Source organism: Lagenorhynchus albirostris, chromosome 18, assembly GCF_949774975.1.
Source record: "Lagenorhynchus albirostris chromosome 18, mLagAlb1.1, whole genome shotgun sequence".
Lineage (NCBI taxonomy): Eukaryota > Metazoa > Chordata > Mammalia > Artiodactyla > Delphinidae > Lagenorhynchus > Lagenorhynchus albirostris.
In genome coordinates this window covers 17917904-17944757 of record NC_083112.1, presented here as the reverse complement: position 1 = coordinate 17944757, position 26854 = coordinate 17917904, and the positions used below count along the sequence as shown (strand labels likewise).

Sequence of the window (26854 nt, the reverse complement as noted above, 5' to 3'; positions counted from 1 at the left end):
AACAGCAGGAACAGATGCCCTCAGGTGACCTACATGCAGCGTCGGGGCCAAATGCAAAGCTGAACCCCAGGAGCTGTGCGAACAAAGAAGAGAAAGGGAGATCTCTCCCAAAAGCCTCAGGAGAAGCAGATTAAATCTCCACGATCAACTTGATGTACCCTGCATCTGTGGAATACCTGAACAAACAACAAATCATCCCAAATTGAGGCGGTGGACTTTGGGAGCAACTGTAGACTTGGGGTTTGCTTTCTGCATCTAATTTGTTTCTGGTTTTATGTTTATCTTAGTTTAGTATTTAGAGTTTATTATCATTGTTAGATTTGTTTATTGATTTGGTTGCGCTCTTCCTCCTTTATATATATATATATATATATATATATATATATATATATTTCCTTTTTCTCTTTTTGTGAGTGTGTATGTGTATGCTTCTTTGTGTGATTTTCTCTGTATAGCTTTGCTTTTACCATTTGTCCCAGAGTTCTGTCTGTCCTTTTTTTTTTTTTAATTACTGTTTTTAGCACTTGGTATCATTGGTGGATTTGTTTTTTGGTTTGGTTGCTCTCTTCTTTCTTTCTTTTTTTTTTTTTCTTTTTTTATTACTTTTTAATTTTTTTATTTTTAATAATTATTTCTTATTTTAATAACTTTATTTTATTTTTTTCTGTCTTTATTTCTTTTTTTCTCCCTTTTCTTCTGAGGCATGTGGCTGATAGGCTCTTGGTGCTCTGGCCGGGTGTCAGACCTGTGCCTCTGAGGTGGGAGAGCCGAGTTCAGGACACTGGTCCACTAGAGACCTCCTGGCTCCACGTAATATCAAACAGCAAAAGCTCTCCCAGAGATCTCCATCTCAATGCTAAGACCCAGCTCCACTCAATGACCAGCAAGCTACAGTGCTGGACACCCTATGCCAAACAACTAGCAAGACAGGAACACAACCCCACCCATTAGCAGAGAGACTGCCTAAAATCATAATAACGTCACAGACACCCCAAAACACACCACCAGACGTGGACCTGCCCACCAGAAAGACAAGATCCAGCCTCATCCACCAGAACACAGGCTCTAGTCCCCTCCACCAGGTAGCCTACCCAGCCCATGAACCACCTTAGCCACTGGGGGCAGACACCAAAAACAATGGCAACTACGAAATGCAGCCTGCGAGGAGACCCCAAACACAGTAAGTTAAGCAAAATGAGAAGACAGAGAAACACACAGCAGATGAAGGAGCAAGGTAAAAACCCACCAGTCCAAACAAATGAAGAGGAAATAGGCACTCCACCTGAGAAAGAATTCAGAGTAATGATAGTAAAGATATCCAAAATCTTGGAAATAGAATGGAGAAAATACAAGAAATGCTTAACAAGGACCTAGAAGAACTAAAGAGCAAACAAACAATGATGAACAACACACTAAATGAAATTAAAAATTCTCTAGAAGGAATCAATAGCAGAATAACTGAGGCAGAAGAACAGATAAGTGACCTGGAAGATAAAATAGTGGAAATAACTACTGCAGAGCAGAACAAAGAAGAAAAATTGAAAAGAATTGAGGACAGTCTTAGAGACCTCTGGAACAACATTAAACACACCAACATTTGAATCATAGGGATCCGAGAAGAAGAAGAGAAAAAGAAAGGGACTGAGAAAATATTTGAAGAGATTATAGTTGAAAACTTCCCTAATATGGGAAACGAAATAGTTAATCAAGTCCAGGAAGCACAGAGAGTCCCATACAGGATAAATCCAAGGAGAAACACGTCAAGAAACATATTACTAAAACTATCAAAAATTAAATACAAAGAAAAAATATTAAAAGCAGCAAGGGAAAAACAACAAATAACATGCAAGGGAATCCCCATAAGGTTAACAGCTAATCTTTCAGCAGAAACTCTGCAAGCCAGAAGGGAGTGGTAGGACATATTTAAAGTGATGAAAGGGAAAAACCTACAACCAAGATTACTCTACCCAGCAAGGACCTCATTCAGATTCGATGGAGAAATTAAAACATTTACAGACAAGTAGAACTCAGAGAATTCAGCACCACCAAACCAGCTTTACAACAAATGCTAAAGGAACTTCTCTAGGCAGGAAACACAAGAGAAGGAAAAGACCTACAATAACAAACCCAAAACAATTAAGAAAATGGTAATAGGTACATACATATCAATAATTACCTTAAATGTAAATGGATTAAATGCTCCCACCAAAAGACATAGACTGGCTGAATGGATACAAAAACAAGACCCTTATATATGCTGTCTACTAGAAACCCACTTCAGACCTAGGGACACATACAGACTAAAATTGAGGGGATGGAAAAAGATATTCCATGCAAATGGAAATCAAAAGAAAGCTGGAGTAGCAATTCTCATATCAGACAAAATAGACTTTAAAATAAAGAGACAAAGAAGGACACTACGAAATAAGCAAGGGATGAATCCAAGAAGAAGATACAACAATTGTAAATATTTATGGACCCAACATAGGAGCACCTCAATACATAAGGCAAATGCTAACAGCCATAAAAGGGGAAATGGACAGTAACACAATCATAGTAGGGGACTTTAACACCCCACTTTCACCAATGGACAAACCATCCAAAATGAAAATAAATAAGGAAACAAAAGCTTTAAATGATACATTAAACAAGATGGACTTAATTGATAGTTATAGGACATCCCATCCCAAAACAACAGAATACACTTTCTTCTCAAGTGCTCATGGAACATTCTCCAGGATAGATCTTATCTTGGGTCACAAATCAAGCCTTGGTAAATTTAAGAAAATTGAAAATTGATATGATTATCAAGTATATTTTCCAATCACAATGCTATGAGACTAGATCAATTACAGGGAAAAGTGTGTAAAAAAATGCAAACACATGGAGGCTAAACACTACACTAGTTAATAACCAAGAGATCACTGAAGAAATCAAGGAGGAAATAAAAAAATACCTAGAAACAAGTGACAGTGAAAAAATGATGACCCAAAACCTATGGGATGCAGCAAAAGCAGTTCTAAGAGGGAAGTTTATAGAATACAATCCTACCTCAAGAAACAAGAAACATCTCAGATAAACAACCTAACCTTACACTTAAAGCAATTAGAGAAAGAAGAACAAAAAAACCCCCAAAGTTAGCAGAAGGAAAGAAATCATAAAAATCAGATCAGAAATAAATGAAAAAGAAATGAAGGAAACGATAGCAAAGATCAATAAAACTAAAAGCTGGTTCTTTGAGAAGATAAACAAAATTGATAAACCATTAGCCAGACTCATCAAGAAAAAAAGGGAGAAGACTCAAATCAATAGAATTAGAAATGAAAAAGGAGAAGTAACAACTGACACTGCAGAAACATAAAGGATCATGAGAGATTACTACAAGCAACTCTATGCCAATAAAATGGACAACCTGGAAGAAATGGACAAATTCTTAGAAATGCACAACCTTCCAAGACTGAACCAGGACAAAATAGACAATATGAACAGACCAATCACAAGCACTGAAATTGAGACTGTGATTAAAAATCTTCCAACAAACAACACCCAGGACCATATGGCTTCACAGGAGAATTCTATCAAACATTTAGAGAAGAGCTAACACCTATCCTTCTCAAACTCTTCTAAAATATAGCAGAGGGAGGAACACTCCCAAACTCAGTCTACGAGGCCACCATCACCCTGATACCAAAACCAGACAAAGATGTCACAAAAAAAGAAAACTATAGGCCAATATCACTGATGAACATAGATGCAAAAATCCTCAATAAAATACTAGCAAACAGAACCCAACAGCACATTAAAAGGATCATACGCCATGATCAAGTGGGGTTTATCCCAGGAATGCAAGGATTCTTCAATATACGCACATCAATCAATGTGATACACCATATTAACAAATTGAACGAGAAAAACCATATGATCATCTCAATAGATGCAGAGAAAGCTTTTGACAAAATTCAACACCCATTTATGATAAAAAAAAAACTCTCCAGAAAGTAGGCATAGAGGGAACTTACATCAACATAATAAAGGCCATATATGACAAACCCACAGCGAACATCATCCTCAATGGTGAAAAAATGAAATCATTTCCACTAAGATCAGGAACAAGACAAGGTTGTTCACTCTCACCACTATTATTCAACATAGTTTTGGAAGCTTTAGCCACAGCAATCAGAGAAGGAAAAGAAATAAAAGGAATCTAAATCGGAAAAGAAGAAGTAAAGCTGTCACTGTTTGCAGATGGCATCATACTATACATAGAGAATCCTAAAGATGCCACCAGAAAACTACTAGAGCTAATCAATGAATTTGGTAAAGTTAGCAGGATACAAAATTAATGCACAGATATTGCTTGCATTCCTATACACTAATGATGAAAAATATGAAAGAGAAATTAAGGAAACACTCACATTTACCACTGCAACAAAAAGAATACAATACCTAGGAATAAATCTACCTATGGAGACAAAAGACCTGTATGCAGAAAATGATAAGACACTGATGAAAGAAATTAAAGATGATACCAACAGATAGAGAGATATACCATGTTCTTGGATTGGGAGAATCAATGTTGTGAAAATGACTAACTACCCAAAGCAATCTACAGATTCAATGCAATCCCTATCAAACTACCAATGGCATTTTTCACAGAACTAGAACAAAAAATTTCACAGTTTGTATGGAAACACAAAAGACCCTGAATAGCCAAAGCAATCTTGAGAAAGAAAAATGGAGCTGGAGGAATCAGGCTCCCAGATTTCAGACCATACTATGAAGCTACAGTAATCAAGAGAGTATGGTACTGGCACAAAAACAGAAATATAGATCAATGGAACAGGATAGAAAGCCCAGAGATAAACCCATGCACCTATGGTCACCTTATTTTTGATAAAGGAGGCAAGAGTATACAATGGAGAAAGGCAGCCTCTTCAATAAGTGGTGCTGGGAAAACTGGACAGCTACATGTAAAAGAATGAAATTAGAACACTCCCTAGCACCGTACACAAAAATAAACTCAAAATGGATTAAAGACCTAAATGTAAGGCCAGACACTATAAAACTCTTAGAGGAAAACATAGGCAGAACACTCTTTGACATTAATCACAGCAAGATCCTTTTTCACCCACCTCCTAGAGAAATGGAAATAAAAACAAAAATAAACAAATGGGACCTAATGAAACTAAAAGCTTTTGCACAGCAAAGGAAACCATAAACAAGATGAAAAGGCAACCCACAGAATGGGAGAAAATATTTGCAAATGAAGCAACTGACAAAGGATTGATCTCCAAAATTTACAAGCAGCTCATGCAACTCAATATCAAAAAAACAAACAACCCAATCCAAAAACGGGCAGAAGACCTAAATAGACATTTCTCCAAAGAAGATATACAGATTGCCAACAAACACATGAAAGGATGCTCAACATCACTAATCATTAGAGAAATGCAAATCAAAACTACCTCACACCAGTCAGAATGGCCATCATCAAAAAATCTACAAACAATAAACGTTGGAGAGGGTTGGAAAAAAGGGAACCCTCTTGCACTGTTGGTGGGAATGTAAATTGATACAGCTACTATGGAGAACAGTATAGAGGTTCCTTAAAAATCTAAAACTAGAACTACCATATGACCCAGCAATCCCACTACTGGGCATATACCCTGAGAAAACCATAATTCAGAAAGAGTCATGTACCACAATGTTCATTGCAGCTCTATTTACAACAGCCAGGACATGGAAGCAACATAAGTGTCCATCGACAGATGAATGGATAAAGAAGATGTGGCACATGTATACAATGGAATATTACTCAGTCGTAAAAAGAAATGAAATTGACTTATTTGTAGTGAAGTGGATGGACCTAGAGTGTGTCATACAGAGTGAAGTAAGTCAGAAAGAGAAAAACAAATACCGTATGCTAACACATATATATGGAATTTAAAAAAAATATGGTTCTGAAGAACCTAGGGGCAGGACTGGAATAAAGACTCAGATGTAGAGAATGGACTTGAGGACATGGGGAGGGGGAAGGGTAAGCTGGGACGAAGTGAGAGAGAGGCATGGACTTATATACACTACCAAATGTAAAATAGATAGCTAGAGGGAAGCAGCCGCATAGCACAGGGAGATCAGCTCGGTGCTTTGTGTCCACCTAGAGGGGTGGGATAGGGAGGGTGGGAGGGAGATGCAAGAGGAGGGCGATATGGAGATATATGTATATGTATAGCTGATTCACTTTGTTATAAAGCAGAAACTAACACACCATTGTAAAGCAATTATACTCCAATAAAGATGTTAGAACAAAACAAAACAAAACAAAAAACACAGTCTCTCTCATCAGGTAGTTTACAGTCTGTTAAGGAGAAGCAAGCTCTATAAACCCACCTGAAAATAAACTCTACTATAGAAGAGAGCAAATGGTTAAGAGCCTTGGATTGTATAAATGTTACAGTTCAGCGTAAGTAGGATCCTTTCCAACCAGGATGTCTTGGAAGTCTTTGAATATGCGAAATTTTATCTGGGCTTTAAGAGAACTGGGAATAGGCATGAGCAAAAGTGTTAAAATATCGGAAAGTGTTGGAGCCAAGAAAAGACATTTTCAAGAAAGAAAGATAAGCGTTGTGTGAAGTACTAAGAGAAATCATTGAATGAATCATAACACTGAAGTCATCAGAAGGAAGAAACAATTTGAAATATTATTTTACACAGATATAAAGAACAAACTAGTAGTTACCAGTGGGGAGAGGGAAAGGGGGTGGGGCAAAATAGGGGTAAGGGATTAAGAGGTACAAACTATGTATAGAATATACTGTGTATATAATACATAACCTACAGGGATATATAGTACAACACAGGGAATACAGCCAATATTTTATAATAGCTATAAATGGAATACAGCCTTTAAAAATTGTGAATCACTATGGTGGACACCTAAAACTTACATGATATAGTACATCAACTATACTTCAATTTTTAAAATATATTATTTTAAAGATAGTACCAACTTAAATTTTTAATTCAATTTTTCTTCTTTTATATTGTTAATTTTTTCCCCAAAGTGTATGTAGCAAATATAAATACAAAATACTGACTTTCTACAAGTTACGTACATGAACTGTTCAGATTTTTCCTACTTCTACACGCAACTTTATTTCTCTAGTTTTTTTTTAAAAAAGGGGGGGGGCCCAAGTCTTGTATACTGCAGAAGAGATTTCCATACTATGCTTGTGTTTTAAGTTCAGAGTTTTAGGCTCTTGGTCTGTATTATTAAGAGTCATGATATTGATAACATCTAATATTTATTAAACAGGTACTGTGCTAAGTGCTTTACATGCTATTTTAGTTAATGCTAGCTGCCATAACAGATAAATCCCAGAATCTCAGTGGCTTAACAAAATCAAAGTTTATTTCTCACTTACGTAAAGTCCAAAACAAGTGTTTCTAACAGGCATAAAGCTCTCCTCCACACCGTGCTTCGGGACCAAGTTTCCTTCCATTTCCTGAAGATCGCTTTCCTGACATCTTTAACAAGTAGCTTCCGGGGAAACTGCAGAAGTTCAAAGAACAAAGATCACAATGGGAGATTTTTGAGAGCTGAGCCTAGAAGTGACATGAATTTCTTTCTCTTACATTCCATTGGCCAGAATTCAGTCTTATGACCACAATTAACTGCAGGTGACGATGTGAAATGTGGTTTAGCTGATTATCCAGGAAAAAAAAGAAATGATTTGGTGAACAGTTTGCGAGTCTCTGCCACACATACATTTTTCCGCATTTAATCCTAACAACCCCGTTGGATATGTAGTATAATTTATAGCACTTTACAGGTGAGGAAACTGGAATTTGTGAAGTTCCTTACCTCACGGTTAATAAATGACAGAACTCAAATTCAAATCTAGGCAATCTAACTAAAAAACTATATTCCTTATCAAGTTAACTGCAATATGACTGAAATTCTTGTTACTGAAGAAGAATGTTTAGGCTTTTTTTAGTTATAGGAGAGGTATGACAATTTTAGAACTGTAAGTAACCCAAGCCCATCATTTTAGTGATGAATTGAGATCTAGAGGTAGAATGTCCTGTTGAAGGCTCAAATCACTGCTGCTCAGGTATCATACAACGTAAAGTACACTTTATAAGAAAATATAATCTTGACAAATTAATAACTTATGTCATACTTTCTAAAAGTTAACTTTCTAAAAGATAACTTTCTAAAAAGATTTAACGTAGTTAAATGCAAGCATTTAGATTTGCTGCTTGAAAAGGAAGCACAACACAGAGTAAGCCTGCCACCGTGTGGCGTGAGCCAAACTTAACATCTGTTAAATGTTTTATTCCCATTTATTGTGTTTGCTTCTAGTTTATTTATTAACCAACCTAGATTTGACACTGTCTTTGATACGAAATTCAAACCCAGCTATGGTAAATGCTATAGGTTTAACTACTTTTTAATTTCAAGATAGATTTCTTCATCCAACTCCAAAAATAACTGCAATATTTCCGATCCCGCTACAGGGGTGACCAACTTTTAAAAGGTGGCCCAGGCACTTCCACAAGAGGATTACTTACTTCAGTGCTTCACAAACAAGGAAACAAATTCAACAATTGGTAGGATTTGTCTCAGTCCACTCAGAAGTGAATCAATGAGCCGGATTAGAAGGCAGAGTTCCCAATCTTACAATAGGGATCTCCAAGGAGTCTTCAGGTATGGATAAAACACCCCTAGGAAGAAGGAGAATCAGAATTTATACAGGAGTCACCATTTCCTAGAGTTTTAGCTTAATATGTTGTAACACGCCAGGCAGACATTTTCCTGCCCTCTCCCTGCATTTATCAAAATAAAAATGGTATCTAAAGTTGTTTAAAAGGCAACAGATCTAGCGGGTGACTAAATGGAAATCCGGTATTGCTGCTGCCTCTAACACTTATTTCAAATGATTAGGGGTGGGGCATTGGTATTCATATCCTGATATAGTTTTTACATGTCCCTCTTTCCTTTCTTAAAGTCTTATTCCTACTTCTTTCTTTTTCTACCACGGCAAACTCTGAAATATCAATTTCACATATAACTCACCTGATGTGACTGGGGAAAGCAGTTAAAGGGAAGAAAAGTTTTCAGTGTTTGAGGGTTTAAAAAACCCCACATCTTCCTTTTTTCTTTCCTTTTTTTACTTTTTTGGATGGAGGGTTCATGAGAATAAGCCCACACAATGGTATGTAAATTTGTTATTCCTACCTAATGAGTTAATTGAGATGGGAGCATCAATTTAATCCAGTGACTGTGTGTCAGTATATCTCTAGGGGAAAAAAAAAAGTGTGTCAACGGAAATCCAAGCTTCTCTACACTCCAGATTTCTCCCCATCTCCTCACCTCCTCCAGCCTCCACATCTTTCCCAAGCATAGGTATGTACCAACCTCAAGAACACCACTTAGGCAATGTTTGCTAGGGGCCAAAAGTATCTGAACAATCCTATGTTGTGTAAACACCCATTCTTTGGGGAATGCTCTGCCTTCCCTCCAGAGCAGCCATTGATCTCCCATCTTATCGATACCTGTGCAGCCAGGGGAAGCTGCAGCACTCCCTGTTCTAGAAAGGTCTCCTGCAGATTCTGAAAATCTCTAGGGTCACATAATTTCACCTGTTTTAGTATTATACTTCTTATGGCCTTCTCAATATTTAATAAATTATTTTTAAAAATAGTAACAAAAGATAACCAAGGTAGACTTATATGTACTAACATGGAGAAATCGCTGCAATATTGTTAAATGAAATGTTACAGATATCACAATTACATTAAAAAAAGACCTAATCAAACAAAAAAAAATAAAATATCTGTCTGCTCCAAAATATGTGAGTATATTATAGAAATACCACTGTAAAAATGTACATCAAACTGTGGGTTATCTCTAAGGAGGGGAGTAGTGATTTGGCGGTGAGCTTAGGAATTTCACCTTGTAGACTTTTATGTTGTTTGACGCTTATACAGAAAAATATATTCATCATACCTTATATAATGATTTTTAATATAAGGAAGAGAATTGAAGTAAACACTCTGTTGCTTGCTGCCCAGAGTGACAGTAACTCATCTGGGAAATGTAGTAAAGTCTCAAGTGCTGATCTGAGTTTCTGAGACGTGACCATCCGAGCTCCTTCCTAACCAAGTGGTTTTTTTTTCCTGTCAACTAAAAATACACTATCCAGTTCAGGAAATGTGGCTGACGGAATAGCAGCTGCCGCTGAGGACCTACTTTGCATATTAAAACAACCCTGGAAGATAAATAGCAAAACCTCCCTGTCATCAGTTCCTGTTTTGAGGCACGGCTGGAGCTCATCACACACGTCCGTCTTGGCCTCCATATTATCCTTCCTGCATATTTTCAGGAGACAGTCTCTGGCCACTGTTTCTTTTCCCCCTTAGTGTCAGGAAACTTCCTGCAAATATTGTAAAAGCAGAAGCTGAAGGAGCTTCAGTGCAGAGCTAACACTCTTCAGATCTTTCTTACACTGTTTCAGAAAGCAGATCACCCACTGCTGTTTCCTTTTCATGTGTTTTTTCTAAACGACAAAGATCAGCTGTCAAGATACTATTTATGTTCAGAGTGAGAGAGAGAGAGAGAGTAAAAGAGACAGGCGCAAAGCTTTCCCCCGACTCTGCCATGTTCTCTACTCAGTTATAAAGAGATGGTGTTTCCAATAAAATGGAAACTAGAAACAGTGAAAAGTTCTGGAAGATGAGCTGTGCTGTAAATGTAAAACACAAGCCAGTTAAAGTGATAATACCTCAAAGTACAATTTGTAATGCAAAATAAAGACATTTAAAAAGAGTCTGGAATACTATATTCTGTACCTAATTCTGTTACATGATGTCCTAGTCTCCATATACATGAATAATGTTGACTTCTTCCATTCATATGGCATGCAGATGCATTTTGAAAGGTTTTTAAAAAGATAATGTAAAAAAAAAATAATGTGATAGACTGTACAGAGCACTGCTCATAGCTGCTCAGTAAAAACTGCACTGTAACTATAGAATGTTAGAGCTGAACAAAATTTAGAGATGACCTAGTCCAACCTTCTTGCTTTACAGATGAGAAAACTGAGATTCAGAAAGATTAAATAACTTACCCAAGGTAACACAGATAGAAAGTAGCAGATCTGGGGCTAGAATCGAGATCTCCTCGTTCTTCAACCTGCCTTCTTCCTTAATACATGATGGTGCCTCACTAACCCAGCCTCGCTATCCTGCCCTGTCTCTCATTTGCAAGATAGCAAGCAAGAATTACTGCAGCATTTCCACTGATTTCTTATCTTTGGACTCGATGACCAGGCTACACAAGCAACCAAGTGTGAGCACCTGGGACGTGCCTGCTGGCACACACACGCGTGTGCACACACACACACTGTTAGCTCATGTTAAAGAGATCTTGGAAGAAAGCATGTATGTAAGAAGACAACCCTCTACCATGGAATGCTGGGGAAATGCAGTCGATACTGTTGCCCACCCAACACGATTCCCACTTTCTTCTCACTAAGAATAGCGCAATTTTATTCAGCTCTCGAGAGACAGAGACAGTACGCTCAGAGGTGAACCCTGCCTGGTCAAATCAAGTCATTTCATTCTCTTGGACAATGAGATATCAGATAAAATTGACTGGGAGGCTTTGGGGGAAGATTTCCTTCCTGATAAAATAAATACACACACACACATGCACACAAACACATGAGAAGACTGCCACCTTTCCCTTCTTCCTGCTTTTGAATTTGGTTGTGTGAGGATGAGAAGCTTGGTGTTGCTGCACCGAGGGAAGGAAACATCACCCACAAGTTGATGCCAACGCAGAAATGTGGAGAGAGACTGGCTCCTGGATGACACTGCTGAGCTGCTGAACCAACCTGGGACCTCCTCCCTCCTTACCTACGGTCGAGTGAGATCATAAGAAAACCTAGCTCAGCCACTTGCAGCTGAAAGCATAGTTACTTCGCCTCTCTGAACCTCAGCTTTTTCTTAATAAAATGGTGATAACGATACCTACCTGGCACAGTGGTCAAGAGGAGGAAATGAGATCATTAAACGCCTAACATAAAGAACCCAGTAAATGGTGCCTACCAGTACCGTTACCATTATCATCATTACATCAAAAACAGTGGGAACGCTTCCTCTATTCCCCAATCTCTGCAGCACCTGGAAGCTTTTCCCCACAACAGTGTCTGGGGACAGTACATCCAGCTACCACCTCCTCTCTGAAGGCTGAGGAACTCAAAGCATGGGTGCTTTGAGCCTGGGAACGGGAGGGCTGGACAGTCTGTAAAAGAAAAAAAGAAAAAGAAAAATCCAACTTGTAAAATCAAGGCGTAACTCGTAGTGCAACAGGATGACATATTGTCAGATCTGAGCAAGCCGTAAAGCGTTCATTTCTTCCGTCCTAGAAATACCAACTCTGGCAATTCAGCCAATGGAAATAATCCAAATGAAGAGGAAAACTTTATTCACAAAATCTTTAATTCAGCATTATTTTAGAATCATAGTATTTCTCCTTGATGTAATATAGTTATGAAGCCAACACAAAAGTTTTTAGTGGAGACTATGTAGGGGTAAGGCTGTGTAATTTTCTATATAGACTTAAATGAAATAAATCAGAATACAGACGGGTATGTACACTCTGGTTACACCCACGTGGAACAGCTATAATTAGGCCGGACTGTAACTGGCAAACCGATTATTAAGTGCAACGGAACACAAGAAATAAGGGGGCTGTGGATTGTTGAAGAAACTCTGGCCAAAAAAGGGAGGAAAGATGAGAAAATATGAGTGATAGTAGTGGGGCACACAAAGGGCATTTGTCTTCTCTCCACTAAGGCCATTAGACGGATTTCAAAATAATCCAGGCGGCTGAGCCCAGAGCTGAAGGCGCGGGCAGCAGAGATGCAGATGTGGGCCCACAGCTGTGCTCTGGGAAGGCCTCCCATCAGGAGTCCCAGGCCTAGGACACTCCACGTAGGCACTGGGGAAGATGTACCAGGAAGTCAGCCCAGCTCTTCAGACGCTGTGAGGCAGGCACAGAGCATCCCAAACCCAGGATTTAGGGAACACAGGGAAGCAGCTTCCACAGGCCATTTGCAGAATAAATATTTCTTGTAGAATGTTTCCTATTGATTCACCCTCTGTTAGGAGAGCCTCATGTGTAGTTAAAGTACTAGAAAAGCACAGGCAGACAGAGTTCTGTGTTCTGGGAAGATCTGTGGAGGGCAATATATCAGCAATATTCCATGAAACCAATTGCCTAGGAAAAGCATGGAAGGGCACAGAGCTATCACAGATATATCTCTTTAAAAAGTATATGAAAAAATAAAATAAAAATATTTATATATTATAAATATCTTTGCAATTAGTGTCTACTGTACCTTATGCCTGATTTAGATCTTCATACACAAAAATTCCCACCCACGATGAATGTGGAGTTTTAGGGTGGTTGACTTGCTCCTGTACCTGTCCCCTGTGCAATACTGAGCATATGGTGGGACACTGTTCTGCTCCAAGGGGGCCCATAGGACACTAGAAGCCAGAATCCATGAGGGTGAGACTGCACACTGCCTTGAAGGAACAGACTTCACTGATCAGACAGCAAGAAGCTGTACCCTCTGGCTGTCACCATCCATGACTTCCGATGTGGGGTCCCCCATTGTCATTCCACCTGGTTCCCTCATGACTGGTCCTCACTCATCCTTTCCTCTATCCAACTATCTCCTCCTATGGGAGGGGCCCCAAACAGCAACTCACCTTTTGTTTTACATAACGCATATTTTACAATGTCCAATATTTTAAAATCAAGAAATGAAAATCAGAAATGATAGAATCTACCTGCCCACATGGTCTTGAAAGAAAATCAATATAATGCTTTAACTAAAAGATAAGGAATAAATAAAAGGAAGGTAAATGTAGTAAGAGAATCTCTGTTTCCATCATAAGTGCTCAGGCACAATCACAGCACCTAAACATAGAAATAATGTGGCCTCCTTCCCTGGTGGTGCAGTGGTTAAGAATCCTCCTGCTAGTGCAGGGGACATGGGTTCAAGTCCTGCTCCGGGAAGATCCCACATGCCGTGGAGCAACTAAGCCCGTGTGCCACAACTACTGAGCCTGAACTCTAGAGCCCGCAAGCCACAACTACTGAAGCCCGCGTGCCCAGAGCCCGTGCTCTGCAACAAGAGAAGCCACCGCAATGAGAAGCCTGTGCACCCCGTTCGTCACGACTAGAGAAAGCCTGCAGGCAGCAACGAAGAACCAATGCAGCCAAAAATAAATTAATTAAAAATAAAAAAAATTTTTAAAAAGAAATACTGTGGCCTCACTGGCACCTGATACAGCATTTTCCTGTGTCTCATCAGCAACTTAAATGCCGCAGGCATTGCTGCCGTCAGAGATGTGATTTTTTAAAATGGTGAACAGCTCACGCTAAAACTCCAAACAGAACAAAGCTTTCCTCAATTCACAGAGTAGTGACATTTCTGGAAAACGTCATGTACGTGAAACGATGCAGAAAATTGTCTGGGTTTACATATAAAACAAAATTAGGTTCTAGGATCAGATAATTTTTACAAATAGTGGGCTTTTAAAACGACAGAAATGTCTGGGGCATTCGAAAGCTGAATACAAATTCAAGAAACATTCTTTCTTGTGCAGAGTTATCCTGGGCACTGTAGCAAGTCTAGCATCTCTGGTCCCCACGCACTGAATGCCAGCAGTGTGCACTCACCAAACTTTCCAAGTGCTGCCACTGGGAGTCACTGGTCTCAGTTTATCCGTCGACCTTGTGCTCTCTGCCCACTTTCTCCAAGCCTGGGGAAAGCCTACCCATGGCCATACCTACCTGTAACCAGGTTCCCATAAACACACTGCACCTGTGGTAACCACCCCAAATTCAGATACACTGCTTAGGGCTCCACGGGAGTGCCTAATAAAGGATAGTCACAGATGGAGTTAAATGTCTGAGAGAATTTCCACTTTTAGCATGGTTGGAGTGTTGATTCCCACCACAATACCCCACTGGGGTATTTCACACGCCCCTCACATCACCCACTGGGGGTGGGGCTGCTGGCTGCAACCCCTCCCTGCCTCTCCCACTGACCCTTGACAGAGCCGATGCCTAAGAAAGTGATTAAGAGAAGATTTACTCAAGAGATTAAATGCCTCAGAGTATGTTACCATTTGGGGAAAGAAAGGAAAACCACGAAAAACTAATGTATCATACTTGCTTACATGTGCACAGGCTGTCTCTGGGAAAATATCTAAGAAGCCGATGATGTGGGTTTCTTTCCCCAGGAAAGCACCTGCATGGCAGGAGGACAGGGGTGAGAGGGAAACTTCCTTGACACTTGACCCTTTTGTACCTTTTGAATTTTGTATGGAGAGCTTGAAAATATAAATGAATAAAACCTGATCTTCGGGGCTTCCCTGGTGGCGCAGTGGTTGGGAGTCCGCCTGCCAATGCACGGGACGTGGGTTCATGCCCCAGTCCGGGAGGATCCCACATGCCATGGAGCAGCTGGGCCCGTGAGCCATGGCCGCTGAGCCTGCGCGTCCGGAGCCTGTGCTCTGCAACGGGAGAGGCCACAGCAGTGAGAGGCCCGCGTACCGCAAAAAAAACACACACAAAAAACCAAAAAAAAACCCACCTGATCTTCGAAAGATGCAGTCCTTGGAAACCACTTACTTACTTGGGTATTGCCAAGTTGAGAAAGTGAGAGACTAGAGAAAGATGAGGCTGTAACAGACAGACAGAAAGCCAGGGTCCCCCATGCAGCCCAGGAAAAGGACGGCTGGAAGGAGGAATTTGTCAGCGTTTCTCCAGCACTTTCCAGGGGAACAAAGCTCTGATTCTAGCACTTTCTCCCTTTGAACCTAACTGTAGAGAGGAGAAAAGAAAGCCGTCACCAGGCTCTGTTCCATGATAAACAGTCCCTTAAAATCCACCAACTTTCCATGGTTTCCAAACAGCCTGTTGGGACGCAGCTTCCACGGTTGATGTACTCACCTGTGCATCCGCCACGTTTCCCCTCCTCCCACACCTTCTCCAGGTGTGCTGCATGGAAAACTGGTCCCTGATCTTGGGCCGAATAGATCCCATTGGAAATGTAAGAAATAGCATTCTGGCCTATAAATCATTTCTTTGTGAGTGCAGAGAGTATGCCTTGATCCTCCGGGCCTGAATATCTGCCCAAGAATTGGCAAAAAATAGATTTCTAAACTCATTCTCTGAACCATGGGGCGCTATCCAGTGGCCATCATGGGAAGTCCTAAGTTCTAGGGACAGTAGAGGTGGGGGCCCAAGACCCTTGTCTCTCCTGGTATCAGTGAGCCCAGCAGAGACACCCGTCTTTATTATAGTTCTAGAAGCTGCAGTCACAGGCTTACAGAGCTGCATGTCCCTCTCCAACCACGCCTCTGCTTTTGATGGCTCCCCTTCCCTTATTTCACAGTACTAACCTGGGACTAGGTCCCTGATGTGAGTAATTAGTGATGTGCCTTAACTTATGTAATCCTCCCAATAACCCTTCAAGTTAGGTACCATAGTATTAGCATCATCTCCATTTTACAGATAAAGAAACGGAGGCACAGAGAAATTCAGGAACATGCATGAGGTGACACAGCAAATAAGTAGTGGAGACCAAGTGTGCCCCCAGATGGTTCCAAACCAAAACCCACTCTGTTACCTTCTGCTCTTCATTGCCTCCCAGGTCAGCGGCCCTTCTATCAGCAGCCCTTCTATAGCTCCCCACACGAGGGCGTCCAATGAAAAGCTTTCCTCCTTACTGAGCCAAAGGGATGGGGTTGGAATGTACAGGGGTAATTCGGGCCACACGGCCTCCGGGTAGAACTAGAGCCCCATTCAACGTAATCGCTGTTTCCTTGCTTCTCACCTTCTCCAGCTTATAGGGACCTTAGCCCTCAGGAAAGGCTCCTTTATTTCCAGGGGAGACTGGTCAGTGCTCAGGGGTCCTCCCCCTGAATGCCTGTCTAGACCCTAGAGGGCGATGTTTCTCTAAGAGCCTGACTGTCAGTACCAAAGCCGGGCTTCCAGATGGCGTGCATGCTGGCCCTGGGGCCCCAGGCTTCACTGGAATCCTCAGGGCAGGAGGCAGGGGGAGTGCCTCTCCCTTCACTGTGTCACCTGGGGGCACTTAGCACCCAAGCAGCCTGGTATGGTGTCTCTGAGCCCCTCAAGTCAATGGCTTCTTCAGTCTGCCAGACTCCCTTCTCCCCTGGGCTCAGACAAGGGGAACCAGGGCCAGAGTAGCATCCCTGGCCCCCACGCACACCTTATCCTTAGCCCGCTATATCCTTATCCTCTGCCGGCCCCAATCCTCCTACAAAGTCCTGGCAGATTCCTTGCAGGATTCCCACTGATTTGTCAGCCAGGCCTGGACAGGGCTGGGTCACGGCTTCATCTAACTGCCCAGCACATGCGTGAGATGGACAAGCCCCCCTCCAGACAGTCCTTTACCGCTTTGAGACTGTGCACTTCCTTATAAAATCCAGTTTTAGCAAGAACCCTGCGAAGTCTGTTTAATGAGAATTTCCACCCTCGATATCTGACCACGTTCCTCATTCTCCACCAACTCCCAGGTGATGTCTGATCACCCTGGCCTGTCTTTAGTGACGACTCTGTTAGGTCAGTTTAGCCAGAACCCCCCTTTCCGATGATGTCTCTTACTAATTTTCCATCCACTGACACCACAGCCCTAGGCTCCTTGGCTATAAATCAACAGGACACAGTGGCGCCCGGGTTTCTGATTTTTCCCAATCGCTTCCTCCTATTAAAATATAGCACCCTAATGACAACCGTTACAATAAGGTGTTTGCCATTTGCAAAGCACTTTCTCCATGAGTAACACGACATGATGAAAGAGAAAGAGACGAATTATAAATCTCAGCAAGACCATGAGCAAATAATGTATCCTGTCTGAGCCTGTTTCTTCGTCGGTAAGATGAGAGAATCACACGCCCCAACCTGGGTCTTGACATTGTAATGAAAGCATGTGCCAGAAAGGAGAACTGTCATTGGTTGCGAGAACCAAATCACTGGAGCTCCAGAGGCAAATCAGAATCTGCTGCAGAAACAAGGGCTTCTGACAGGCCAACTTTTTGAAAATTCTATTTTCTGAAGGCAACATTTTTACTGGGAGAAACATAATTACACTGTTCAAGAAAAAAAATTAAGCAATGAGCTTAATCACGCATAGTTCTACCCATTAACACAACTTTTTGATTTTTATGGTTTACCTTCAGTGTGTATATATATATATATATATATATATATCCCTATTTTGGTTTACCTTCAACATTTAAACCTATTTTTTAAGAATGTTTTAATCCTACTTAGGCAGTTTTTAAACACATATGGTTCCAAGCAAATGAAAGAATCTCCAGGCACCAGAAACACACGGAGGCATGAGCTGAAGGAAGAGGTCTGATTCTCAGATTTCTCCACCGAGGGGATCCCAGGATTGTGAGAGGAAGAGCAGATCAGCGGACCACGGCACGGTGCTGAGCTGGGTGCCCTCCCTCCTGCATATGGAGTCTGAACGGCCAAGAACCGGGGAGTCGGCTCTGGGCCTGGCTGGGGGCATCTTTGTGGCACATCCTCAGCAGGACTGCTCTGCTCAGGGAGCCCCAGGGCTGAGGGCGGGGCTGCGGAGCCTGTGCCCCGCCCCCAAGCATCTGGGAAAAGGAAGCACAAAAAGGGAGAACCGGCCACAGTCACTGTACTCGTTTCCCATCTCGCTCTCAGGACTGAGCGCAGCTGCAGGTGGAAGACCACCACAGAGGGGGAGCTTTCGGCCGCAGCCTAATAACACTGAGGTAACTTTAATTTCACTCTTCTACCCCTGGCATGAGGAATGAACAGAGGCTATCTTATCTTCCTCCAGGGGCAGCTGAAATATACTCCCCTGGGTGTGAGATGTCCCTCCCCCTGTTCCAGCCAAGTTTTCCCTGGACTAAGGTGGGAACAGGTCTTAGTCTTAAAATTTGAGATTCTTGAAAAACCTGTGTAATGTCCCGGAGGTAATTTACCTTGGTAAGACACTGGAGGAAAGCACTTTGCTCTGAGCCATACATGTGCCCAAGGTCAACAGTATCTATAAATAGCCACTGTTTACAGGATGCAGCCTGGTCCTGTGGGGGCGGGGGGCAAAGGAAGCAGAAGTTACCATGAGCCAACTGCCCTCCTCCATCAGTGCACTGACCCCAAGATAGCTTCCCCTTCGGAGTTTAGGCTTACAGGAGGAAAACAGAGGCTAGAAGCCACAGACCTGCAAAAACTGAAACATCTTTCAGCTTGTCTAACTGGAACTTCGTTTGCCTCCTTGCTTTAACTCCCAAGGAATGTGAGCCCACATTCCGTGTCTTTTAGGGGGAGGCCCTGCCCTCTTCTCTGCAGCGGGCACCCCCCAGAGATAGGTCAGCAGATGCTGACTCACACACCCCTACTTCCCTGCCCTTTCGAAGCCCAGGCCTTTGTTTGAAATATGACACTGTAAAGATACTTTCCTACTCGGGCGTAGAAGCTCTTCTCCCATGTGCCCACAAGGATTTGTGTTTCTTCTGAAAAGAATGGCTGATATGTGCACCCGGCCTTTCTCCCCTAGGGTCTGGCAGTGGCCCCCATGGGGTCTGTGAACTCCCGAGGTCACAAGGCAGAAGCCCGGGTGGTGATGATAGGCCTGGACTTGGCCGGCAAGACCACGCTCCTGTACAAACTGAAGGGCGACCAGCTGGTGGAGACCCTGCCCACCGTGGGTTTCAACGTGGAGCCTCTTGAAGCCCCTGGGCACGTGTCTCTGACCCTCTGGGATGTCGGGGGGCAGAGCCAGCTCAGGGCCAGCTGGAAGGACTACCTGGAGGGCACGGACATCCTCATTTTCGTGCTGGACAGCACAGACGAAGCCCGCTTGCCCGAGGCAGCGGCCGAGCTCACCGAGGCCCTGGCCGACCCCCACCTGGCCAGCGTGCCCCTCCTGGTGCTGGCCAACAAGCAGGAGGCAGCCCACGCCCTGCCGCTGCCTGAGATCAGAGACAGGCTGGGCTTGCACAGGTTCCAGGGGCACTGCTGGGAGCTGCAGGGCTGCAGCGCCCTCACCGGAGAGGGGCTGCCCGAGGCCCTGGAGAGCCTGAGGCGCCTCCTGAAATCCCACAACCACTGTAACTCCAGGAGAGCGCAGGGGGCAGGCTGTGGGGAGAGCCAGAGGCCTTGACCGGGGCAGAGCAGCCTGTCTTCTTCGCTCATGTGGATCGGAAGACCAGCTAATCCTGGAGAATCTCAAATTCAGTTTCTCAAACAAGGAATCCCCCTGCGCTCGGACAGCATATTTTCCTCTTGGGACTTATTGTCACCGGTGTTTGTGTTGAAAATCAACTATTCTTTGAATAATGATACTCTGAGGGAAAAAGCAAACCTCAGCATACTTCGTTTAGTAACTCATTACCACGTCTGAACTAGGCAATTGTAATAACAGAAAAAGTGGTTGCAGAATTAAGACCTAAATTCACAGAGGGAAAGAGATTTCAAAATCAAATCAGAATATCACCTGGACGTGGGCATGATCTTATGAGTGATTTTCCCCGGGAGCCCCTGGGTGTGTGTCACCATCACTCTGAGGGCAAGGAGTCAGGGCCAGCAGGATGGAGTCTGCTTCTGCAGGATCTTGGGTTTAGAAGTTCAACGGGGCGCTCAGCCCTGGGCAGAGGCCAGGAGTTCAGGCCTTCCAAAATTGATCCTCTTTTTTGACCCTGATTAACCCTTCTCCAACTTTTTGTTATCCTGTACTGGTCTTTCTCTAAAACCCTTCATTGTTTTCTTTCTGTTTTCCTTCTCTTTCTCTCTCCTTCAAGCACACAGGTTTCCTTGAAGATCAGATTAATCAATGATTTCATTCATTTATTTATTCACTTTATCAAAAAATATGCCGAGTATTGAATCTGTGGCAAAAGGCAATGAGCTTTAGATATGAAGCTGGACCTCCAGATGGCAGGTGTGAATTTTGAAGATATGTATAACAGCAATGCACCTCTCACTATTAATAGTGAAAGGGAAAGCCGAAGCGTTTTCAGGTGACGTTACCTAAGATCCATGAAGCTCCTGAAATTATTTGCAAAATGTTATGCTTTGGGCCATTTTTCTAGGGAAGAAGATCCATAACTTTTGTCAGATTTTCAAAGGTACCTGTGACTCCCTAAGATAAGAATCACGGATCTGGTCTTATACCTCATTCCACCCAGGAATACTTTCTATACTTTTTAATGGCAAGTAACTTCCATTTGGTACCTATTCTCGTGTTAAACAGCTCTACATTTGGATATTCCTTCCCATCCTGGGCTACCATCAGCCTCCTTAGAACTCCTGATGGTGGTTCTGCCCTCTCTGGAGTGACACAATCACTCCAATATCTGAGAGGTCCCTCTACCCAAAGTCTCCCCTTCTAACATCAAGTTAGGTGTGCCTAGTTCTTTCCACCACGTGTCAATCAATGTGTTTCAAGACTTCCTATGTTAGACACAGAAAAGGGCAAAGATGCAAAGACAAAGGAGACTCCAGCCTCATGGTCCTCTAGATGGGGAAGCAGGAGGACATGACTCCCATAAAAAAGGAGAGGTTGGGCTTCCCTGGTGGCGCAGTGGTTGAGAGTCCGCCTGCCGATGCAGGGTATGCGGGTTCATGCCCCGGTCCAGGAAGATCCCACATGCCGCGGAGCGGCTGGGCCTGTGAGCCATGGCCGCTGAGCCTGCGCGTCCGGAGCCTATGCTCCGCAACGGGAGGGGCCACAACAGTGAGAGGCCCGCGTACTGCAAAAAAATAAAAAAATTAAAAAAAGGAGAGGTTGAGAGTTTACTGTTTACTGATCACGTACTGGGGCTGGTTCTGTGCTCAGTGCTCTACAGAGATTATCTCTAATTCTCCCAACTCTGCAAAGTAGGGATCATTCCCATTTTATATAATTAGACACTGAGGCTCAGAGAGGTTGTGACTTGCCTGAGGCACTGCTCTTAAGTGACATTTCTGGAATTCGAAACCAGATATTCTAGCCCTGATGACGCCTGCATTTTCCCACGACATCATGCTTCTAGAAGGTTGAAGCCAAGGTTGACCTTCAGTAGGCAGATGAGATGGGAGAGCAGCCTAGTCAGAGGGAAGAGACAGCTTGGAGGCATGAGGGAGAGTATAGGAAGGACAAACAAACCAGAAAGGCTGAAACACGAGGTTGGGGTGAGGGGTAGGATATATTATAACAGGAAACAAAACTGGAAAGAAAGTTTAGCTCCAAATTAAGGAAGGCTTAGACTTTCATAATCAGGAGTTTGTCGCAGAGAAGTGAAACCATCTGGCTTCCATTTAAGAGGCTAATTTAGTGGCAGTGTGGAGGTGAAATAAAGAGAAGGGGGGACGCTGGGGACGGAAAAGTGGACGGCCCAGCTAGATGCCCATCATGGTCACAGAGGAGAGGAGAGGGAGGCAAGGACATTGAGAGCCATTTTTAAGACAAAAGGCTGAGAAAGGAAGAACTTGAAGGTGCTCAAGATTTTGAGTCTGTGTGGCAGGTGGGATTGGAATGAACTGAGAAGGTGGACACAGGAGGGGCAGGTTGGGAAGGGGCTAGAACCTCTGAACCCTGCTTTTGGAATGCTGGGTCCGAATGTGTTTATAGCTCTTTTCAGACTGTTCCGTTATCTGCAGAGTTTGAGGCACTGAGGACCCTCTGGAGGCATCTGCTGGTTTCTGCTCATGGAGACTCATTTCCTCACATGACTTGTCATTTTTTATTGTGAGCTCATCTTCAGTAGGATTTGTTTTTCCTGTGTGACTCCCGTGTGCTCTGGGTTATGACAGTTTTTACACAGTGGTTTCACATTAGCGTCTACCAGGATCCTGGAGGTTTCAATTGTTTTAGACCAAATATTATGTTATTTTCTCTGTTTGGGGCTCACGGACCTCACAGGTAGTAGGAATTTGAACTCTGTGCTCATTCATGGCACAGGCCCCAGGGATTCGGTTTCTGACAGGCAACTGTTTTTCTTTGCACTCCCAAGATAGATCGTTTGCTTTGGCATGGCTGGCTGAGCTGGTGGGCAGAATTTTCCAATCCCCTTTTAAGAAAGGGGTGCCACTTCAATGCTCTTGCTTTTTTGCTGAGCTCAGATCAAAATTTTCTCTCCTCCAAGCAAGAGTGAGGCCACATCTCCTGTACAGGTGCTATGACTACAGCCTGGTCCCTTGAGCCTAAATTGGGCTCCTCTAAGATCCCCCTGGACTCCAGGCTTCACTCAACTGCTTCAGCTGTGGTTTCCCTCTTCAACTGGTTTCTGCCACTTGAGGATTTCCTTTTTTTTTTTTTTTGCTCAAGGGCAGCCTACATTAAAACAATTATTTTTGATTATAGTTTACCCAACACTTATGACTCCACAGTGGAAAAGGGTCCATCTGCCATGTCACTAGGCATCTGCCAGGGTCCCTGGGAAAGGCTGAGCCCACAGAGGTGGCCAGAGAGAGCAGACACAGGGCCTAGAGCCAGTGCCAGGGAGGAGGTGAGGATGCTCCATGGCACACAGGCAGTGGCCTGGCTTTGCCCTCTCCAGTTCTTTCATCCTTCCTTCTCCCATTCCAGTAATGTTGGCTCTGGAAGGAGGGTGAAATCCCATCCTCTTTCAGAAACTTCCCTGAAGACCATGGGGTAGCTGGCCTTGCCTGCCGGGAGCAAGAGTAGCAACGGGACAAAGCTGGCCCGTAGGACTGGGAATTCCACTCCCATGGCCACTGCCAACTGAAGGGGAGGGCAGTCAGGGGCCAGTAGGGTAGCCTCAGCCCTTGCCTCCCCACCCAAGGCAAGCCAGAGCCCGCCAGGGACATGGTGGGGGCAGACAGAGGGGCTTCCCTCCTGCTCTTCTGCTCAGAGAGAAACATACACATATGTACGTATACAGGTACTTATATCACAGAGCTACAGCACAGGGAAGCTTAGCAAGAAACAAATCATGCCTTCTGTTTTGTTTTTTAAAAGGTGCTCTCCTTATGAGAGGGGTATTTTGCATGTTCCAATTCACCCACACCTTTCAGGTCCATCAGCCTCCCGTTAACCCACGAGCGGGAGTGAGGAGGTGCGTGAGCAGATGTGGCTGAAAAGCACGAATCTGTTTCCTCCTTATATATAAAGGAATCTGGTTTTCTTCTCCGCAAACACTGTATAGAGTGAGATTTGTTCCACGTTGGAGAGCTGATTACCCCTTTGAATATGGGTTGAGTTCCTCCCTTTCTGACTCATTGATTCTGAAGATGTTTCTCCTTCCCCTCTTGGATAGAAGCAATCCTTTGGTGAAAGTAAGAACTGCAGCAGTTGGGGTTTAGTTTGGTCCTGCTGAGTTTTGGGTTTCAGCTGTCCATCCTCACAGATTTCCACACTCATCTCCTCCCACTGGGGCTGGGGGAAGCTGTGTTCTTTAAAGTGGGCTAGGCCCCCATCCTCAGCACGTGGTGAGCTGGGACCTTGCCTTCCTTCTCGCTCTCCAGGTTTTTTTTTTTTTAACTAATTAATTATTTTTGGCTGCATTGGGTCTTCATTGCTGCGTGCGGGCTTTCTCTAGTTGCGGCGAGCGGGGGACTGCTCTTCATTGCAGAGCGTGGGCTTCTCATTGCGGTGGCTTCTCTTGTCGCGGAGCACGGGCTCTAGGCGTGCACGGGCTTCAGTAGTTGTGGCACATGGGCGCAGTAGCTGTGGCTCCCAGGCTCTAGAGCACAGGCTCAGTAGTTGTGGCGCACGGCCTTAGTTCCTCCGCGGCATGTGGGATCTTCCCGGACCAGGGATCAAACCCATGTCCCCAGCACTGGCAGGCGGATTCTTAACCACTGCACCACCAGGGAAGTGTCCGTCCTCCAGGCAGATTTTAGAATGCACGACACCTCAAGTGTCCTGGCTGCAACCTCAGGTGGTACGGTGAGGTCACCTCACAAAAGACTCGTACTTTCCCCAGAACCCACCTGATGCAACTCAACACCAGCGGGGTACTGCTCCCTTCCAGAAGCCCCAGCCCCAAAGATGGACAGAGGCAAGGCAGTCAAGCAATGAGATTGTCCAGGCTGTGCCTCTTGCCACAGAGCCTGGGTCAAGGTGGGAGAGTCCCTGAGTGAGCGGGAGGTGGGGATCCCATTCCTGCCATTTCTTAGGCCTGAAAGGGCAAATACAGATGAAAAATAAGAGGCTTAGCTCTCCCTGTTGAAAATAAGGGAAGATGCTTCTCCTTCCTCCCTCTTTTTAGAGCATTCACTTGAGAAAACTGGTAACTCTAAGTTCTTTTCTCTGTCTCTTTGAAAGGTATGTAAAGTTTTTAAAAAGCTAACTCAGACTCCTGCCAGCTTTAGGACTGTCTTTCTCAAGGACCAGGGAGCCATCCCTTTGAAATGCCATCATCAAGGGAGATAGGGCCCCTCTCCCATCTCTGTGGGAGGGTGGGAGCCTTGCTCCTTGTTGCAAAACTACCTCCTGTCATAAAGATAGGAGAAGCTGGTTTTTCTTTAGGTTAAAGCCAATTAGGTAACACAGATGGTGACCCCAATTACCAGGCAAATCCAGGATGAACTTGGTGTGAGGACTGGTTGTTATTGTGTAGGTAAGGGCTTGTGTCTGCCTGCCTGTACAAAAGGCTGAGATTCCTGTCTGTCTCTGCAGTCTCTTAGCTGATTGCCTGTGCTGCACATCGCATTCTGGTTTGATGCTTATTCAATAACAAAACTGTTTTCTTTCTCTCCTACCTTTGTGGAGAAGGTTTGCTGGGTTGGCAGATTTGTTTTTAATTCTCTTTTCCTAACAGATCCCATTGGCCTGGCTCTGTGAGCTCCTGATCGCACCCATGATTAGTAACAAGACATGGGTGAAGAGTAATCACCCCGAATGCCTCCTAGAAGGTTTTGGAGGGCACTTAATTAGGAATGATACCTGTGGCACTCCTCTCCCACAGGATTATGGAAACCTGTGATCAGAATCCTGTGATTGCCTCTGAACTCACCGAGAGAAGCATTTCTCGGTGCACTGAAGTGTTACCCCTGTATTCCCTTCCCACACGTCTCGTAAAAGCAGTGGCTCAGGAAAAACAAAATAATTTTAGAAAGGAAAAAAGGAGTCTTTTATTTTTACCTCATTGTCTTGATTTCCACTCCTCTGATATATTCACCCCCAAGGAAATTTGGCTATGGAAAAGTATTTAAAATTTTTCCATGAGAAATGGTATTGTTCTGCCTCAGATTTCAAGCTAAAAACCTAATAATGAATCCTTCTCCCTCACCCTGGTCCCCTCCAGCAACCTGGGACCCATGGGCATTTTTGCAGCTTACTTCAAGCATGAAATTACAAACCTAAACTAATTAATTCTCATCAAAGCACTTCCAATTCTTCCCAAAAAAGGAGGCAACATTATTAAAAATTATCTTCGGATTATGAACATGACACCATATCATTTTGCAATGTTTGTTCTACCTTTTTTCATATTCCACAAACTTCAATTTCATATGGCACTAAGCGTTGGCTTAGCCTGGAGGAGAAATATAAAGGATTCAGAGAAACATATATAAGGATTTTCAGGGTTATGAAAATTCTTCCATGAGAGAATTGCTACCAAGATGGAGACGCAACCCCATCCTCTGCTCAAGTTGGTGCCGTCTAAACGCGCTTGGCCTGTGCCCACAGGCTTCGAGTCTGGCCTTGAAGTCAGTCAGAACGGACTAGAACAGGAACTCTATAACTCACCAACTGGGCAAATTATTTAACCCAACTACGCCCCAGCCACCTCATCTACAGAATGGGAG

At 43.5% G+C, this 26854-nt stretch overlaps 2 protein-coding genes across 14 annotated transcripts in view; one reads left to right on the top strand and one right to left on the bottom strand.

Moving 5' to 3' along the window:
* The window catches only part of EBPL (EBP like), a 94865-nt gene that overhangs the window by 6000 nt on the left and 62011 nt on the right, over nt 1-26854 (bottom strand). For 4 of the 13 annotated variants that reach the window (XR_009536656.1, XR_009536658.1, XR_009536654.1 and 1 more), the window contains 4 exons: nt 12190-12310; nt 9242-9302; nt 8575-8727; nt 7425-7552 (listed from right to left, as the gene is read on the bottom strand). The gene's annotated coding sequence lies outside the window, so the exon portion shown is untranslated. Of the gene's footprint in view, nt 1-7424; nt 7553-8574; nt 8728-9241; nt 9303-12114; nt 12311-19080; nt 19183-19319; nt 19469-26854 lie in introns of those variants that run through there. The other 9 variants (XR_009536657.1, XR_009536664.1, XR_009536653.1 and 6 more) reach the window with 7 other exon arrangements.
* ARL11 (ADP ribosylation factor like GTPase 11) lies at nt 18741-26495 on the top strand. The gene is made up of 2 exons (XM_060128787.1): nt 18741-18867; nt 19656-26495. Exon 2 carries the CDS (start codon nt 19674-19676, stop codon nt 20259-20261), a length of 588 nt encoding a protein of 195 aa, XP_059984770.1. The 5' UTR covers nt 18741-18867; nt 19656-19673; the 3' UTR covers nt 20262-26495.

Excerpts from the sequence above, each read along its gene's own strand:
- ARL11 (XM_060128787.1), top strand. The coding sequence starts at position 19,674 with ATGGGGTCTGTGAACTCCCGAGGTCACAAGGCAGAAGCCCGGGTGGTG.